The sequence below is a fragment of the Ursus maritimus genome, unplaced genomic scaffold (genome assembly GCF_017311325.1).
Source record: "Ursus maritimus isolate PB19 unplaced genomic scaffold, ASM1731132v1 scaffold_10, whole genome shotgun sequence".
Classification (NCBI taxonomy): Eukaryota; Metazoa; Chordata; class Mammalia; order Carnivora; family Ursidae; genus Ursus; species Ursus maritimus.
In genome coordinates, this window is record NW_024423344.1 from 10,008,217 (window position 1) to 10,026,903 (window position 18,687).

The following is an 18,687-nucleotide window of genomic DNA, read 5'->3' on the forward strand; positions in this document are numbered from 1 at the left end:
CTGTATTTCTTCAAAGTTGTGATTTTGAAAAACGGGCAGAACATACAAAATAATATTAAAGGATGAACATTTGACAGCATTGTCAAAGACCATCAAATAAGTGAAAGGTTTTCATATTCTAGTGCTGGTTTAAACTTGACTATTACATGTTCCTCACTTAATTTTGCTGGTGAACTCTGGAAGCCAAGCCCCTCCCACCAAGTCTGTAAAAAAGCTTCACGTGTGTTATAGTCTTGGGAAGAAAGCGCACCAGGAGGCTGGGGTAGGGGGCGGGGGTCATAGTGGTCCCCTGCTGCCACAGCCAAGAAGCCCACTGACCCCAGGCCAGGAGACCTTGCTTAGACAGCAGCCAGCGGCCTGCAGTTCTGTTTCGGCCAAAATTCTAGGTTATATACTCCTCTCTCAAGCCCTCCACCCCCCGCCGTTTGCTGTTCAGCTAACGAGTGACTCTATTACAAAATGGTAATGGAAAAAAACTGAAGACATGCCTGTGACAATGCCCATAAGGACGGAGTGAAGGCATGCTAAATTCTGATTGGTCATTTCTCTTTGATTTTGGCTAAAATGAAAGAATAAAGGCTGGCGCAGTGTGATTTTACTGGAGAATGTAATCAAATAAATTGAAGAGGAAAAAAGAGAAAAGCAGCAGAGACAAAGAACAGGGAAATACACCAAAATTACAAATAGAAGTCGTTTAAAAGAAGAAAATATTCTACAACAGATGAAGAAAGTTTTAATTTCTTTTCACATTAAACATTGTTTACACAATCAGCTAACAGAAATCACTGCAACATTGGTCAAGATGACATAAAACTAAGGATAAATGTTTGTTATGAGAAAACCTCATTTAATGTGACTGGCGATGTTAGATATTCTATTTTTCATGATAGGATAAGATACAACCTATCTTGAACAGAAAGCAAATAATTCAGATCAAGGAGACATGCTGAGGTTTTAATAAAGAAGAAAAGCTTTGCCTCTTCCAGAACACTTAACCAAGTCGAGGATAATTTAGGTAAAAGAGGTGAGTTAGATACCAAGCGCCGGGCAGGGTCACAGGCCCATAATTCAGGCTTTATTTACATTATTGGATCTATGCAGCATTTACCTCTCGGTAAGTGAGCTGTTATTTGTGGCAGAGGGATCTTCGATAGTAGCCTTGGATATGATTAATCATATTTTAACCTCAGGCAGTCCAAGGAACTATTTTCAAAGGGATAGTTGAGTATTTTCATGGATATATTATTAAGGCATCTAAATTTTTGGTGTTTTCAGTATATAATTTTACTGCTATTTTTTTTCCATTTTGCACAACAATGCTATCAGTAATTAAGTGACATAATTCCTTCTCTACTAATGAACCGTTTTATCCATTTTGCAAACTTTAAATTGAGGTCTTGTAAAAGGGAAATTTATAACATGGGAACACAGAAAAATATACTGAAAACCATTAGAGAATTATTTTTTAAACCATCATAAAAATTCAATCATAATTAACTGATAGTCTTTAACTTTGGAAAGACAGAAGAGTAATTAGAATTAAAATAAGTATTAAAAATAATTACCAGTAGTTTGTTTTACAAAAGAAGAATAGAGCCATAAATGGCTTAATTGCCCAATTAAGTAACTATCAGATTTCTCTTCAGTCAACACTAACAGAATTCACATTTCAGCTAGTCAACAAAGCATATAAATATTTAACAGTCGAGTACAACATTTTAGTGATAACAGAGACTGCATAATGCTATCCATTGTTGTTCTGTGCACAAATTAACCAGGTTAAATATCAAAGATACACTCTGAATACTCCTGAAATTAACAATAGAATATTAAACAAATTTCTTAAAGATTCAGAAATAAAAGTAGAAAACAAATTTTAACAAGGATGAGACGGTGCTTAAACAATAACTGACTTAATCAAGACCTTTACAATTACCACTGAAATGCACTAGGATATTTTTTTTCAGTTTACAGAAAGAATCTATAAGTACAGGTTGCAGAAAGAAAATGTTTAGTGCTATTTACATTCGTTTTAAAACTCTGCTCTATACAAATTTAATTCTGATCAGTATGAACAATATTTTCGTAGATCTACTGCATATAAAGCCTTTCATCAAAGCACTGACAATAAAATAACCTGATTACCTTTAGACAAAGCTGACCATCTGAAACCATTACACTGAATGTTTTTAAGGGCCATGGACACTTATAGAACATAATGTCAGCCTGCAACTTCATTTTATAAAGGCTAAAGTTATTTATATGGAATATTGTTCTATATACTACACGCCAATCTATATTTAAGTTCTATAGTTAGGTATTTTATAAGTTTTTTATTAAATATATTCTACACATATTTGTAATTTCATCCAGGAAGAATTTCTTCCCAGTGAAAAAATATAAAATCTTTTATATTTTTACAGGTTTAGATGAAACTAGCTCATGCTTTAGTGCTGTGCAAATTGTTTTAGCATATCAATTTTTAAATTATTGGTACAAAACAAAAGAATGGCATCCTTAATCATGTAATATGCCTTAAAAGTCAGCTTTTGATTTTAATTCAATTGCAAGCACTAATACCAAATGCAAACTACATAAAGAAACAAAATTAGTTACTGTGGAGAATTATTTTAATTTTAAGAATTCATCTGAACTCTAATGAATGTGACACTGGACAGTTACAGACGAGCAATAATTATGGAAAAATTCAATTTGCTGATCTTCAAATACATAAAACTGATGAGTAAATGAGGTTTTCTATTATCTCTGCATGGCAATGCAAGTCTACGAGTATGGAATTGACCCTCCCCCATTAAGGCTAGGAAGCGCACTCGCACCCCTTTTGTGCTGTGTGGACAAGCACTCGGTGACCGCGTGACTGAGGAGTGCATGTGTGAAAGGAAAAGCAATTTGTGTCATCAGCTCTCCACTGAGTGCTTTAAACAACAGGCACATTTTGTCTTTTCATTTGTTGCAGTGAAAATAGTCACACTCAGTTTTGTATTCTGTGCCAGTGCGGCCACCACGGCTGACTCTGATAGAATCCACCCAACATTTCAGTTTCTTTTCCATTTTTCCCTTTCCAGTTGGCCCACTAATTAACTTCATTAACTGCTGAGTGTTTTCCAGGGTGGAATATTGTACTTCTGAGCATTTCTAGGTGCCATAAGCCATGTTGTACATTCTGCTGATGAAGAAAATAACGTCAATCTTTTTTAGTGCAAACTATATTTGAAACACTTGATTTGTTAGTTCTGGTGATGAAAATTTCTGTGGCAGCAAAATGGCTTCCGCTAGGAAAGATAACTTGTTAACTTTGCCCCTGGAGATGGACAGCATTCAAAAACCAATATATTTTAAAACTGCTCAACATAAACAAAGATACTAGAAATAAAAAATCGTAGTGGAAAATGTTCTTGGTTCTTTTTACTTTGATGAGAGAAGATGACCGTGTTCATGAGATCATTCACTTCCATGGATTTATAGGCGGACTCATTCCTAAGGGTTTCTGAAGCAATGCTGGGTCTCTTCCGTCCCAGCAGCATGAAAGACAAAGACTACATCACAGCACACATAGCAGACAGTGTTTACAGGATTACACAACAATTACTCTCCCCAGTCTTTTCGCGATTCCTCTGACCTGGAGAAAATGCAGAAAAGCCTTGTTTAGAAAAATGCTCAAATCAGGGGGAGGGAGGAGGGGGGCATCCAAACGTAATAAGAGTTTTTTTTAATGTTCACAATTTTTTTAATTAAAAAGCGATAATTATAATTATAGCCTGTTTTAATTATAGCCTGTTTCCAGGATGTCTGGTTATTTGCTTAACAAGCTCTGTTCATAAACAATGAAAACTTCCTTTCCCTCAGAAGGTCCAAAGACACAGAACCATTTTTGAGTGCCTGTCTCCATGGCTTGAGTGAGAAGCCTCTGCAGTGTGCGGCCTACCTTGAGAGTTCGGCTCTGGCAATGTCTCTCTGGCCACCAAATGCATCACCGTTGTTTTGCCAAAAGGAAGTTTTAATGCTATGGGAAAAGCAGAAGATAGTCTGTCAACATATATACTGACCTACAGTCACTAATCAGAACTGAAACCATTTAAAGAACCGATTGCTTTTTGTAGGACCTCCTCAACAGACTGCACTTCCTACCGGTCAGAGCATCTCTTACAAAATGAAATTAGGTTCATATTATCAGAAACAACTCAGAAATTACTCTGCCCAGCTAGAGCCATTAGTCTGACACCAATATCCATACTGTTGAAGGAAGGGGACAAGAGAAAATTCGTAATTAATTAATACTGGAGATAACCTTCAGAGGAGAAAAGGAACTAAAAGAAGTTTTTGAGAATACCTTTTCTAGATTAGGGAAAAGTTTAGATTAAGAGACATTTGTTTCTGAATCTAATTATCTAATATATGCAGTCACCTAATAAAATTACTGCACTGAACAGGCCGCTATAATGTAGAAATAGAACAAACAAACTTAATTTTAAATATTTATTCTCAACCCTATATTATTCAATGAGAAAATAATTTTCTTTAAAAGGTTACTTTAAGAGAATCACTATCTTGGCATTATTAATAATCACTGTTTTCTAATCAGGTCTTAAAAGACTTTTCTCATTCATAATAAAAAAATTTTTATAAAATATTTCAGACATAGAATAACATAATACACACCATGCACCCATGTACCACTTAAGCAAATACAGACATTAAGTTTCATGGTGAATCTCTTTGTTATTCTGTGTATAAAATTAAAAGCAGCCAGTATAACTAACTTATAAGGTTATTTCCATAGTTGAGATGATTTAGTTCCAACATCCAGAGCTACTTTCTCTTCACTAACTACAAACTCAAGGTGGGCTTAAGACCATTACTTAGCAAGTACGACCCTCCTGCTACCTACTTTTTAAATCTTGCTCCAAAGGATGATGGTTAACATGTAGATTAAAAAAGAGTCTTAAATATCTCCAATATTATTCATATTTCATGTAATCAAGGTGAGTTTCCATCTTATTAAAGTCGGCCAGCCATTATTTGGTCTATTCTCTTTACTCTTCAAGTTCAAATGAAGTATGATGGCCCATTAATACATGTGCTCTGATGGAATAAGAGGAGGGCCTTTTTTGGATAATCTCCCAGGGTCGATTTAACATGAAAATGCAAGCAAAACTTTATATTATAAAATTTTTCACTAAGCGTACTGGGAAAGACTGACTGAACTTAGAGTTGCATATCACTCGCCTATCATCTCCTGGACTCTAGTAAGCCAGATCCGGGTTGAAAATCACATCTCCACTACTTGCCAATGTGAGCTGAGTCATGAGCGACTCATTTACCTGCTCCCCCGGCCTCAGTTTTCTCCACCCAAACGGAGACAGTAATTTTATCACCTGCCCTTTACAGCTGTATTGACTGAATGAAACAATCCATGGAAAGCGCTTCGTTCAGGGCTTGGCACAAAGAAAACATGCAGTAAATACTACCTCATCATCATCATCTTTTTGAGAAAACAAGGAAGACAGAGCTCAGGAAACAGGTAAGTGAACGGAGATGTACATTTAGAGAAGTGTGGACAGGCCTGGAAAGCTGCTGAGTGGCTTACCATTTGAAACTACAAATTTGATTGATGGGGATTACTATTTTTTTTCTCCATTTGAACTTTAACTGGAAATAGCAGATATAGATGCTAACAGTACCAAAGAAGGGAAAGGAAGAAGGATACGAGAATTTAAAAGGCTTTCTTTCCCGTGGAGGTGCTTCTGCTTTCTACTATGACTCTGTACCATATCTGGAACAGGAGTTTTCTTTTTTTCTTTTAAAGATTTTATTTATTCATTTGAGAAAGAAAGCGAAACAGCAAGAGAGAGTACAAGTTGGGGGGGAGGGGCAGAGGGAGAAGAGGAGAAGCAGACTTCCCTCAGAGCAGGGAGCCCTATGCTCGGCTGGATCCCAGGACCCTGGAATCATGACCTGTGAGCAGAAGGTAGATGCTTTACCGACCGAGCCACCCAGGTGCCCCCAGAACAGGAGTTTTCAACCTCACATAAAAATCATCCAGGATTTCAATTCAGTAGTAGACTGGGAGATGGGGAAAAGGGGAGGGGGGAAAGAAAGGGGGAAGGGGAGGGAAGGAAGAAGAGACCGAAAGAGAGAGAGAGGGAGGGAGAAAAGGAGGGAGAGAGACAGAGAGAGCTCTCCTCCAACTAGCCAGCATGCAGAAATCTGCATTTCAAAATAAGTATCCCGGCTGATTTCTGATTGAATGTCACAGTCTCCACCACATTTTAGGAAAGGATGAACTGCAGTGTATTGAGTGTCAAACTTGTAGCGTATCTTCTTTATCCTTAGTTAAGACTGATATCACACCTTTTCTTTAGTAGACTGAAATTCTATGGAACTAAAAGGTTATAACTCAAAAAAAGGGATTCAGGGCTATGTTTTACGAAACTTGGTAACAAAAATAATTAAACCTGAAACTTACTGGAACCACAAAATTGTAAGACTGGCAAAGAATGCCCACGTCTCCAGGTTTAACCACCCACAAAATGAACCCCAGCCATGGCCTGTATGTAACCAATAACAAGGGTTTCACTCTTTTCCCTCAGTGGTCTATTCTTTTTTTAGGCAGCTTGACATGCTCAAATAATTCTTTCCTGTATTGAATAGTAATCTGTCTGCTTTTGATTCCCAGCTGTTGGTCCTCAGTCTAACTCAGAGCAAGTCTCAAGCCATGCAAAGCTAGCCTATGCCTTCTCCACACTAGCCATTCAAGTGTTTGAAGATGGTTACCATGACCCTGTGTACTGTCTCCTTTATTATTCACATTCAAGAACACAGGGAAACTAAAAAGAAAAACTGTGACCAAAAAAACCACATAGTTGAATGTTTTTCAATCTTTATCAAACACCCAGATATATTGATCGTTACACTGTCGGGTTTAGAGGAAAAAAGTCAGAGTATATTTAAACAGAAATATTAAAGTAGATCACTTCATTTGCCTACAAATTTCTCATTATCAGAATATATTTGAAACACAGGTACTAAAAACGAAACAACCCTTGCTGATGGTAGAGAAGGTGCCCATAAGGGGGCACTATTGAGCTACATTTCTCCAATCACATATAAAGAGCAGTGATACCGAAGAAGTGTTTAGTGTGTGCCACGCACTGTTCTAAGTGCTTTGAATATATAATGTAACCCTCTTAACCTAGGAGGTAGGCACTACTGTTAGCCCACTTTATCACTGAGGAAAGTTAAGTAACTTCCCCAAGATTACATAGCAGGAAGCAGTGGAGCCAGGATACAACTAGGATAACCCGGTTCTAAATCTGCTCTTTTAATGCCTACACTACGCGGTCTCTCTAACATAACTCATTTACCTTTGTTCTTCACGATGGGCAATTATAACAGAGTCAAACTCAAAACCAATTATCATAAACTTTGCCTACTTTGTGTGTCTGGCTTTAACTTAAAAATACTACATCTAATTTATATTATCCAGAAGTACAATAAAATTACATTTACAAAATAATAGGTATGGATTCCTACGTCTAATGAAATAGAGTTTATTTCATAAGGGAGTAAACACTTGTCACAGTGCTAAAATGAAATTTAACAGAATGTAGTATGTAAAAAAAGTAGAGTTACCAAAATAGGCAGAATTCGTGAGTTTGAAATAATACTTTTTTTTTGTAAGATCAGCCAACGGCATTGAAACAAACAAATGAATGCCGCTGCCATGAGTAGGACATTAAATCCCATTATAAAGGTGACTATTACCTCCTAATGTGACATTTCCATGCAGAAATCGTCCTTGATAAATAAGTCGGAGAATATTTGGACTGCTGACCTGCTCTTCTTCCCAGTCTGAAAAGAAGCAGTGACCTTGTTAGGTGTATTTCAAGACAGAGTTAAGGTATTATTGCATTGTTTATAGTCCTGAAGTTTAAAGATTAAAATGAGTGAGTTGGGAAAAATCTAATCCTAGGTAAAGAGAAATGTCACTTGAAAATTAATTACTATTTCAGGTAATTAACAGAGAATATTATAATGTTCTAATATTTCTACCTGCTAAAATATATATTTGAAGCTGGAGACAATAAGTTTAACAAAGATTTTAATATACTGATACAGAGAACAAAAAAATTATACCTCAGTAAAACTGGAGAACACAAATTTTTAAAATAACAAAAAAATTAACAATGTTTACTTTTGGATAGTATTGATTTATTACTTTGTCTTCTGAAGCCAAGTGATAAACATTACAGAAGATACAACTTTAAGTTCACTTTACCCAAAATATTCAGAAGAAGAAACCTGAAAAATAACATATATTAGAAGGTACTACACAAATATGCTAGGAAAGTACATAAAGAAAATTTAAAAAACTGGTGAGTAGAATGGGTAGAATATTTCATTTTGTGTACAACTTATGTTATAGTGAAATATGGAATACTACTCTGTTAAAATAATGATTTAAGGACACTGATACTGTGGTAGGGTACAGGGTTAGTGATTTCACTAGCTGGTAGATAGAATAATTTAAGCTCTGATTGTGACAAAGACTTGAGAATTCCATTATCATCTTTCTCAAGAATTCTTATATCATGTGTTTGTTTCCTAAAGAAGCTCCTATTATCAGGATCTGTCAATACAAGGATGAGTTTAAAATATCCTAAAGAGAAGTGACAGAAAAGAGGTAAGCAGAGCACTTTTCCTTTTGAGTGTTCAAATGATGAATGTGAATTTGATAAAAGTGTGCCTCCCACTGACTCAGCACAACAGAAATGGGACAGGAGAAATGAATCGGAGTCCCTTCTTCTCTAGCCCCTGGTGCTTTGTTTCCCAGGCCGTCCTCCCCCACTTGCATGCCTCTGTTGCCTTCTGACACAAGTGCTCCCAGGTCCCTCTTTTTCTAGAAGAAAGATCAGCTGAGCCTCTAACACTTTAGTATGGATTACTTTGAATTCACTGCTCCCAAAATTACTGTTTAATAGACTATTTCTCATCAAGAGGGAAGTGTCCATATATATAAAGACAAATGACCGTGTCTAATTCACTGGAAAAAAAATATTCTAAAAATCTTTAAGTATTTTTTTTTTGAGATGCAAAAACCTGAAGCTACATACTTCATTATTTCATACAGTGTTGTGATTTCCACAGACTTCACTGGGTTTAATATGCTCTCTACCTTTCCCTCGCAGAGGATCTGAAATTGAGAGAGCCCTACAGTAGAATAATGCTTTAAGGAGGAATTTCAGCAACTAGTAACATATATTTAGTGGGTATTTTTTTGGACCTCTGAGCTGGTAAGACCTATTCCACCAATAACTGTATTCCACTAAACTGCCTAAGAGTAGACCAAGGAAAACTCTTTCCAAAAATATATTGCACCAAGTGTTTTCTTCTACTGATTTAATATTTACTATACTTTCATTATTAGCACCAACAAATATTTACATTTGCTGACCTATTATGAGATAAAATGTAGAACCAAATTGCTAATTTAAATTTTTTAGATAAAATAAAAATTGATTTGTATTCATTTTTATTCCCTGCATTGTCTAAAATGGCTGGGTAGAAGAGGCAAACTTAGGAAATGCTGGGCTCAAAAACTGTGTGTGAAAATAAGTAATGTGGGATTGATGCAATCAATTTCCAACGCTGGTAGATGGCTGGTTCATTCATTTGGGACACTATTTATGGCAAACACCTGTACTTCACTCCTGCCTTCGGTTACTATTAATCAGGATTTTTAAGGAATTAAAAGTAATTTTAATATCTAAGTCAAACAATTATGAAGGTAAAAGTACTTTTTTTCCCCACAAGTTATAATGCTGCCCCCCAAAAATAAATTTTTGAAAGGAACTGCCCTTTTTTGTATTTTCTACAATACCACAGGTGTCAAAACCGATCTTTGCCCTCTCTTCCCAAAATCACAAAAGTAACCTCCTAGGTCATATTTAGTAGAACATCACTATTAGGTATTTAAAAATGCTTTTCCTAGTGATAGTTACTGTCGCACCTGGCTATGAGGAAAATCCCATATTCTAAGAGCCCCAAGTTTAGTCTGCTTCAGCTTTTCTGAAATTCCTTCTTACCTTACCTCCAACCTTTTGCTTTAGTCCCTGCCTGATTTAGGAACTAACATTGACTAGTCCCTTGGTTTTCAATGGAAGAAAGATCCAGTCATTTGAAAGTATTTGTCCAAATCAGTGTTTCTTAAATGCATGTCTATGAATCCTGAGTTCACGAACGATAGAGCCATGTTCTTAGGTTCTGAAAGTCCTCCTTAAGAATTTTTAAATCGTGTTTTCATTTTAATGATAATCTGGAAGAGATTATCTAGATATTTCAAATAATCACCTTATAACCAAGTACAGTCTTGGGATTTATTGCCCACATATGCAGTTTATGATTGTACTGGCGCCAAGCAGTACTTTTTAATAGTCAAGAGGCGAATAAGAACAGAACAGAGGTTGACTAAATACATAAACAATGCATTCGTGCTAAAGTGAAGGCTAACTGACAGCTGCGTACACTGTGTGAATGAAGGTTTTGTGGTGAATCTGCAGGTAACTGGGTCCTCATACAGCAAGCAGGAGCACAGGGATGCCAAACTCAACAGTACTACATTCATGGTGCAAGCAGTGAGCTGCTTTTAGCAAAAATATATCATCTGACACTAATGTTGTTAATTTGAACATTATTGCTTTTAGAGTTACATTTGCATTTTTTTAGATCTGTTTTAGTTTTATGGTTGTGTATGAGTTAATAAGGATAAAGCATCTTAATTGGGTTTTATGTTTTCAACTCTAAAAAAAAAACCACTGTAATAAAAATAATTTAAGTCAGCACTAGGAAATCTACAAGAATTTTTTCCTCTACAGGAGTTCCATATATTATTTAAGGTTGAGAAACACTGATCTGATTGATTCATTTTGAATATACTGGGTTCTTTGATGAAATGAGTCTTGTCCTTTAAAAGTCCAAATTGCTTTGGCTAGTAAAATTAAGTTAAATCAGCTGAAACATTCATATTACTATAATACATGCCCTAAAAAGGACAAAGATGACTTCGGGAAAGTTCAAAGGAAAAACCACAAGCTAAATTTTCACTTTAGGATGGCAAGACAAAGCCTTATTACCTGGAAAAGAATCAGAGAAAGGAAGGAATACCGTTCCCCAACTCCCTCAAATTTTGTTTGTCATGGATACTACTAGCTTGAAAATGCAATGTATAAATGGATTTTATACCTTCTCGCTCTTGTAGTTCAGAGGACACATGAAGTGACATGAATTAGAAATTAACTTCGTGTCAAACTCAATTTTAAATAGGTTATAGATAGACCAATGAGAATGCATTGTAATTTGTTAAAAAGAGTTTTTCTTTCCTTTTACTTTGTGTTTTGGGATAAACAGATTTACTGATATGAAAGTTGTGTGCATGTGTTAGCTACTTTGTGTTTTTCTTTCAAAAAACACTTTTCATTCACATTAAAAGGGTTCTAAGGCAAGGACAGATTTTGCATACTGGCTCCTTCCCTATGCCAAGAGGTTAGCTGAAGAACAAAATCTAGGGCTGGATACAGTGCTCCTTCCCCTTTAACTGTCAAGACTAATGCCTCAATTATTTGTTTTTCTTTTAAATCTTTACAACTTTTTCAAAATGTTTGTGAAACAAGGTAGGGTATAAAGAATTAACATTCATTCTCAAGAGAAAACACCACTCACCCATTGGCCAATTGTCATACACATGCTTTGCAATGTCAGAAGCAGAATCATTAGGAGAAAACAGGAACTCTTTTGTTTTCCCGCTTACCAAGATGAGGCGCAAATTTATCTGAAAGAAGACAAGGATTCTTTTAATATAAATCTTGAAATTTTGAAAGTAAAAAAATGACTCCTAGGCTTTTCATTTCAATCACACTCTAAATTATTACTAATGCCATTTTCTGGTTTTTATTTATTTAAATTTTTATGAAGACTTTTTTTTTTAAAGAATGAGAATTTGCCATATGACTTCATTTCCATTATTTAATATATATAGGGGGGCGGATATGTTTGCCTTAATAAACAAACAGAGGAAAACCAAAATTCATTATGCTTTTATATTTAACTACTCCAACAATGTTCAGAGTTGGACTTTATAGGTTATCACTATTACTTTAATATACATATTTTCCACTGAAAAACTAACAAAAGTGGTGACGCTACAGGTCACATCACTAAACAGAAGAAAAATTCAGTTGATGAGCTACTTAGAAAAAATAAAGGGGAAACAATAAATTATATATAACTTTCTATCCTACAAAAATTATTCAAACCTAAACAAATTAACTAGAAACAAGAAAGAACTTATCAAGGTTAAAGGAAGAATCGATAATAGTCGTTATGTTAAACCCAAATGCATGATCATTTATTTTGGGAGGGCAGACGAGGAGCTGTGTGTGACAAAGGACATAGATTCAACCTCAGTGAATAACCTAAGGTAAGTAATGGAATTAAAATTTTTGAGGTCCAATGAATTTACATTTCCAAGTAAATATGTTTGTTTATACCTTTTGTAAAACATTTCTAAATGTTCACTTCTTAATTTTTTTCTCTATCCATAATTAACTTGATTTTATTTTTAAAAACCATGACATCACTCATTTCCCTGTAAATTACAGAAATGCAAGCGGAATTTTCTATACTTCTGGGCCTCTCTTAAGAGAGCAAATAAGACCTTCCCAAAAGTTGGGTCTAATCCAGAGCTGAGTCCTGGGACTAGCCCAGCTTCTTTATATATAAAGAACAGAGAATGTCATTGTACCAGTTTGAATTGTGCCTGGTCCCAGGTTAGCCAAGCTCTCTTCTTCAGTTACCAATACTTTTTTCTTCCAAAAAAAATACCAGAACATCTTTAAGATGGCCAAGTCTGAAATGAATAAATTGGTGCCTACCACAGCACCATTTAGAGAGACCAGGTCACTGATTCACTATCAACCACCAACACGGCCAACGCCATTCCCAGTGCCTCAGCACTTTGAAAATGTACCTAAAGTTATAAAATATCTCCTTTAGAAAAATGCTAAGCATACAATTCCTCATTTACTGGGATGTGACTGGATCCCATATTAGATGGAGGAGAACTAGATTCCATACTAAAAATTATATTCTAACTGTATGTGCATTATATTTCCATAAAAAGCTTTTTAGAAGATAAAAGAAAAAGAAATCTATACTCCAGGTGAAACACTCCTTTCTTAACCAGAATGAGATCTGAAATTAGACCAAAGAGTGTTATACGGGAAGAGATCTGATAAAATCCTACTGCTGTAAATAAGTAATACAATCCAGAAACTTAAGTTCCATCTGAACAAAATTCAAGTAATTTTGTAAGAATGATTACATTTTAAGAAAGCACCACTATTTCCTATAACAAATAAGTAATGAGTGATTCTTAAAGCAAGGAATGCAGTATCTCTACAATATGAATTTTAGTTCTCAGATATACACCACTATTTATAGCTGTCTCTTTGTATGTGAATATTGATAAATACATACTATATACTTTGAATTTATATGGAATCCTTTAATGGCTTCATATTATTGTATAAGGGTCCTTTAGTCATTAATGCCCAAGAAATTATGCCCCTCATAATGGTTCAGCCACGTGTGCTTGTTTCATGAGAAAAAAAATATAATTAAAATTGAGATTCCTAAGAGTCATGTAAATGATATGAATCTTTTTCTCAGAATCATCTTTTAAGTTTAAAATTAATTTCTATTGGGTTTTCATTCAAATTATAATATTTAAAACAAAAGGAAAAGGGGGGAGACTTAATTCTTCAAATCTGCAAAGACAATGCCAAGGCGTACTTCAGATTTTCCCTACTATCCATCAATATGGAAATGGAAAAATATATGACGGTATACCCTTACTATGGAAATCTGTAGTTATTAAACAACAGGAAGTATAGATCTATATGATTTGACATGCAAAGGTGTCCACAATATATTAAACTAAATAATAAACACACCCTCACACCATAAATGGGTTCATGGAGCAAAGTTCCCAGCATTTCTTATTTTAAAACTAATATATATCACTGTCACCAGCAAATGGATATTTCACTTTTGCATTTCAAAATCAATGGTCTAAAGAATTTATGTGCATCTGAATTTTCAGAATGTTGGAAACTTGGCTTCTGGCTGTGTTGGACAGGTTTAAAAACATTTTTTTTTTTCATGTTTACAGGGGGACACAAACTTTTAAGTTTGACACAGACCCTACCGATCCCTACTTATTCACACTGGCCTGCTTCATACACTTCTGATACCTGCCTGGCCCCAGAAGACATTAAGGTTTGTAACTCACGGTAGAGCTCTGGGCTATAAAGTCAGAATGAGATGCAAGGTAAGATTTCAAAATCTACTGAGAACCTAATCAACCCTCTGGGTAGGAAAAAAGAAAATATGAAATCTCTAAGTCTATAAATACATACATCTCAGAAATCATCAAATATTACATTTAAAGCTATCTAAAACTGGTAACAGTTAAAGACTGCTTCGAGAAGGAAGTTTATGTCCCAAATTAAGAATAACAGCAATAAACCCACAAACTTAAGTTGCTGAGTAAAGTAAAACGATGCCTGAAACACTTCTGGTGCCTGGTACAAGAGCCGGTATATAGTAGGTGCTCAATATTTGCTGATGGACTAATATTTCAGTTTCTTTAGTTTCAGTATATAAGTGGAAATGTAGACTGGAAAGGTCAGCACTAAGATTCAAATGAAGGCTTCAGCATTCTGGGCATTTTATCAACTGGCAGTGTGGTATGCAGAATGGGAATGGGGGGCACCTAGGTGGCTCAGTTGGTCAAAGGGTCTCACTCTCAACTTCGGCTCCGGTCATGATCTCAGGGTGGTGAGACAGAGCCTGGCATCGGGCTCCTTGCTCAAGGGGGACTCCGCCTGAGATTCTCTCTCTCCCTCTCCCCTCTCTCTAAAAATAATAAATAAATCATTAAAAAAAAGAAGAATGGGAATGGTTAAATAATCATTTTTTGGTAGTCATATGGACATGTGGATAGTTCCAACATGTAAATACCTCAGTGCTTAATTTGTCAGGCCCTGGATCCTGTCAGTAACATGCCACAGTTTATATAAATGCTACCATTTAGTAAGGCATTTTCAAAGGTAAAATTAATTCTGATTGTACCTAATTTTCAAATGAAGCTAAAGACTGGGTTATTGATATGGAAGATTAATGGATGAGTCTGGACTTGTTCCTATGTCTATCTCTTTGTGACAACCTTGCTCCTAGACTGGAAGCAACATCTGCCCCAGTATATAGGCAAGTGTATCTTAGGGCTGTAACACCAAAGGAGGAAAACACTATATTTCCACGCCTTCTTTAGAAAAAATCTTGAAAGCAATCACCCAGATAAATATCTGGATACACAGGTTGGTCAGTAGTTATTTATTCCTATATCATAGTAAGAAGTTTCTCAAGCTTATTCGGATAAATAATAATGTCAATTATAGCTCCTCTCAGTAAATGTATGGCAATTCCTATAAATGGGAGCTAGTTTCCTTTAAAAGATTATGTTCCATGTATTTAAATATTTATTAATGAAAGATCTTTTTACTTCTTTGAAGCCATGCTAAGTCAATCTATAAAATACCTTAAAAGAACTTTTGCTTGTGGGGTACTAGAATTCTTGACACACTGACAATGGATTAAAAAACAACTCTTATTTACAGCTTAAAATGTGATGCACTACCTGTACATAACTTGTCTAAAAATAAAACTTAATCAGGACTCCAAATGACTTGATATGAGATGGAGCTCCTATTATGTAATAAAATTCCCAAGGGATGGTGTTCAGATCATTCAAATGAATGATACATTTCATAGTTACTTTTGAGGCAAAACAAATCCAAACAAGACTCCTAGTGAGGTAGCAACCTTAATCATTTCCTGTAAGGCCAATGGAAATGACAGGAACTCTTCTACGCATGTAATTTCAGGTTTAAAAAAAAAAGTTTTTAGTCAAATTGCCATCTCTATTTGTCAGATTATAACAATTTAGACAAATCTCGTCTAGAACTTAATTCACACAACAATTTGTTTTCAACTTGTCAGGATGAAAAAGGAGGAAGAAAACAGGGAGAATGGAAGATGGAATTAACTGAAATGGTCTTTGGAAGTAAAATAGACACGTATGGAGGTGGACCGTGCCCTTGAAAAGAAATAGGACTGTCTTCTACCAAGAGATGAACAGGCTGATCAGAAAAGGAATTCTGCTCCCCCCCCCCCTTGCTTGTGAGTTCTCTCTGTCAAATAAATAAATAAAATCTAAAAAAAAAAAAAGGAAGGAAGGAAGGCAGAAAAGGAATTCCCAACTTCTCCTCTGAGTCTCCGAAGATTAAAATGAGTACTGAGGTATTCTACTTCACATTCGAGTGAAGAACCTTCTTGCCTTTGTAGTTAGTGCTCATTCCTGCCTTTTTTGCTAAAGGGCAAGCCCAAGTGGCCAGTGGAAAGATGTTAGACTTTCTTTGCAAGCCACTTTTTAAAAGCTCTCAGTTTATCTCAAGGGGATTATACAGAGTAAATAAAGCCAAACCCAAACGGTTACATACGATTCCAAATATATAATATTCTTGAAATGACAAAACTACGGAATGGAGAACAGGTTAGTTAGTGATAGCAAGGTTTTAGGAAGAGGGAAGGGGGGAGGGGTGGCTGTATCTATAAAAGGGAAGCACAAGGGATGCCTGTGATGGAACTGCTCTGTCTCTTACTGTGCTGAGTGGTCACATGAATCTGCACATGCGATCAAACTGCACAGAACTAAATGCAACACACACACACAAGTGCATGAAAAACTGGAGAAATCTGAATGAAGTCTGTGGATTTTATCAGTGTCAGTTTCCTGCTGTGAGGCTCTACGACACTTATGTAAGATGACCCAGGTGAAGGGCATATGGGATTTCTCTGTACTATTTCTTATAACGAGTGCATGTGAATCTGCAATATCTCCAAATAAGATTTTTTTAAAAACTAGTGCTCAACTTGCTAAAAATTTATATGGTATTGTATGTCTGTCTTATTCTTACTTGCATTTGAAGATAAATAATGCTTTTTAAAAAATAACATTGTATGAAAATAGCTACTTGATCTAGAAAAAAGTGTATGAGTCTATCAGTGACTTATTTTAAGACGATGTATACATTTTAAAATAGATAAACATATTTTCTTGTTCCTAGAGTTATGGATTTGTAAATGGCATATTTTGAATTTTTGCTAAACATTACAGAAAAATGGAATGAGGGAGAAATGTGCTCATTTTTTTTTTTTACATAGGGCTGATTTAAAACAAATTATTCAAACAATTGCAGTGCCAAAATATGGTATGCATATATTTCATAAATTTTCTTTTAGTTGTTCATTTATTCAAACATTTTCTGAAACAGACACTGTGCTTGGTACCTGCATTACAAAAGATTTAATATGAAATCCCTTGAGGATTCTGTAACCTTGAAGCTATGAGAGAGACATAAAAACACAATTATGGGGGAGGGGGTAGCCAGGATATAAAATTTTAAGTGCTCATAAATATTAGCTGAATGAATTTTTAAAACAATAGAAGGAGAACCTGTGAGTCTGACATTCCAGAGCAGGGCCTACATGGCCCAGTGAATAAAGAAGGAGAAATGTGAACACTTGCCATTTATTGTGTGGCTTTACTGTATCTTGGGTATTGCCCTTAGTTACTACTCACCTAGCCCATTTCTGAAGCAGGTATTACTACCCCATTTTTGAGTTGTAGGAATGAATTTAGAGACCTTAGTAAATGGATAAGCTGAGATTTGAACCTGGGTGTGCTAACAACACAATATTTGATGTTCACCACTCGGGTCAAGTGAACCAGGTGGTCCCAGCAAATTCCTCACCATGGTCTCCATATCGTTCTCCATCACCCTCTCAACCACTGTTGCCCTCACTATGGTCCAACCACAGGTACCTTTTCTCAGCTCCTCAAAACTGCCAAGTTCTTACTTGCCTTTAAGGCCTTTACACAGGTTGTTTCTTGTGTACGGAATGCTTGTGCCCCACACTCCCCACCCCGATCCACACACACTCTGGGTTACGTGTATTTGAGATGGGCCGGCATAAACAAATCCTCCCGAGCCTCATCCTCCTAGATGAAATAATGAAACTAAATTTTTGAAGAAACAGTAGAAAAAGAATTTCAAAATAGAATTAGAGAAGCGAAGAAAGCATTCCTATTCCCCACTGGAATGAAGCAGCAATCCTATTTATGAAGAAGTTATATAAGGCATGAATGGAAACAGATTTTTAACTTCTAAGAAAATACACCTGCATTCTTATCTATGAATTTACTTGTATTATGGAGACATAAACTAAGGTACACTGAGATCTGCTAGATGGATTGAAGCTACAGGATCTTTTTCTATATTCTTTTTAGTAGTCAGCACAATGTTGATTCTCATATACATGAAATATGAAATCCTTATAGGTTAGAAACTCAGTGTAATTTCTTTTTATTTGTAAAAACACTTACCTACCCTGAACAATAGGCAAAGGGGACGCTAGACAGTTCTCCAGGTTAAGTTCCCAAGTAAAACTTTTATGACATCTCATTTTAGTTGGAATATGAATTTCCAG

At 35.6% G+C, this 18,687-nt stretch overlaps 1 protein-coding gene across 1 annotated transcript in view; it reads right to left on the reverse strand.

The window, feature by feature from the left end:
* Positions 1-716: 716 nt before the first annotated feature.
* The window catches only part of UBL3 (ubiquitin like 3), a 70,737-nt gene continuing 52,766 nt past the window's right edge, over positions 717-18,687 (reverse strand). The window contains exons 2-5 of the mRNA XM_008692191.2: positions 11,740-11,848; positions 7,786-7,872; positions 3,947-4,024; positions 717-3,640 (exon numbers count right to left, since the gene is read on the reverse strand). Of these exons, the coding sequence (XP_008690413.1) occupies positions 3,588-3,640; positions 3,947-4,024; positions 7,786-7,872; positions 11,740-11,848 (327 nt within the window). The 3' untranslated portion in view covers positions 717-3,587. The remainder of the gene's footprint in view (positions 3,641-3,946; positions 4,025-7,785; positions 7,873-11,739; positions 11,849-18,687) is intronic.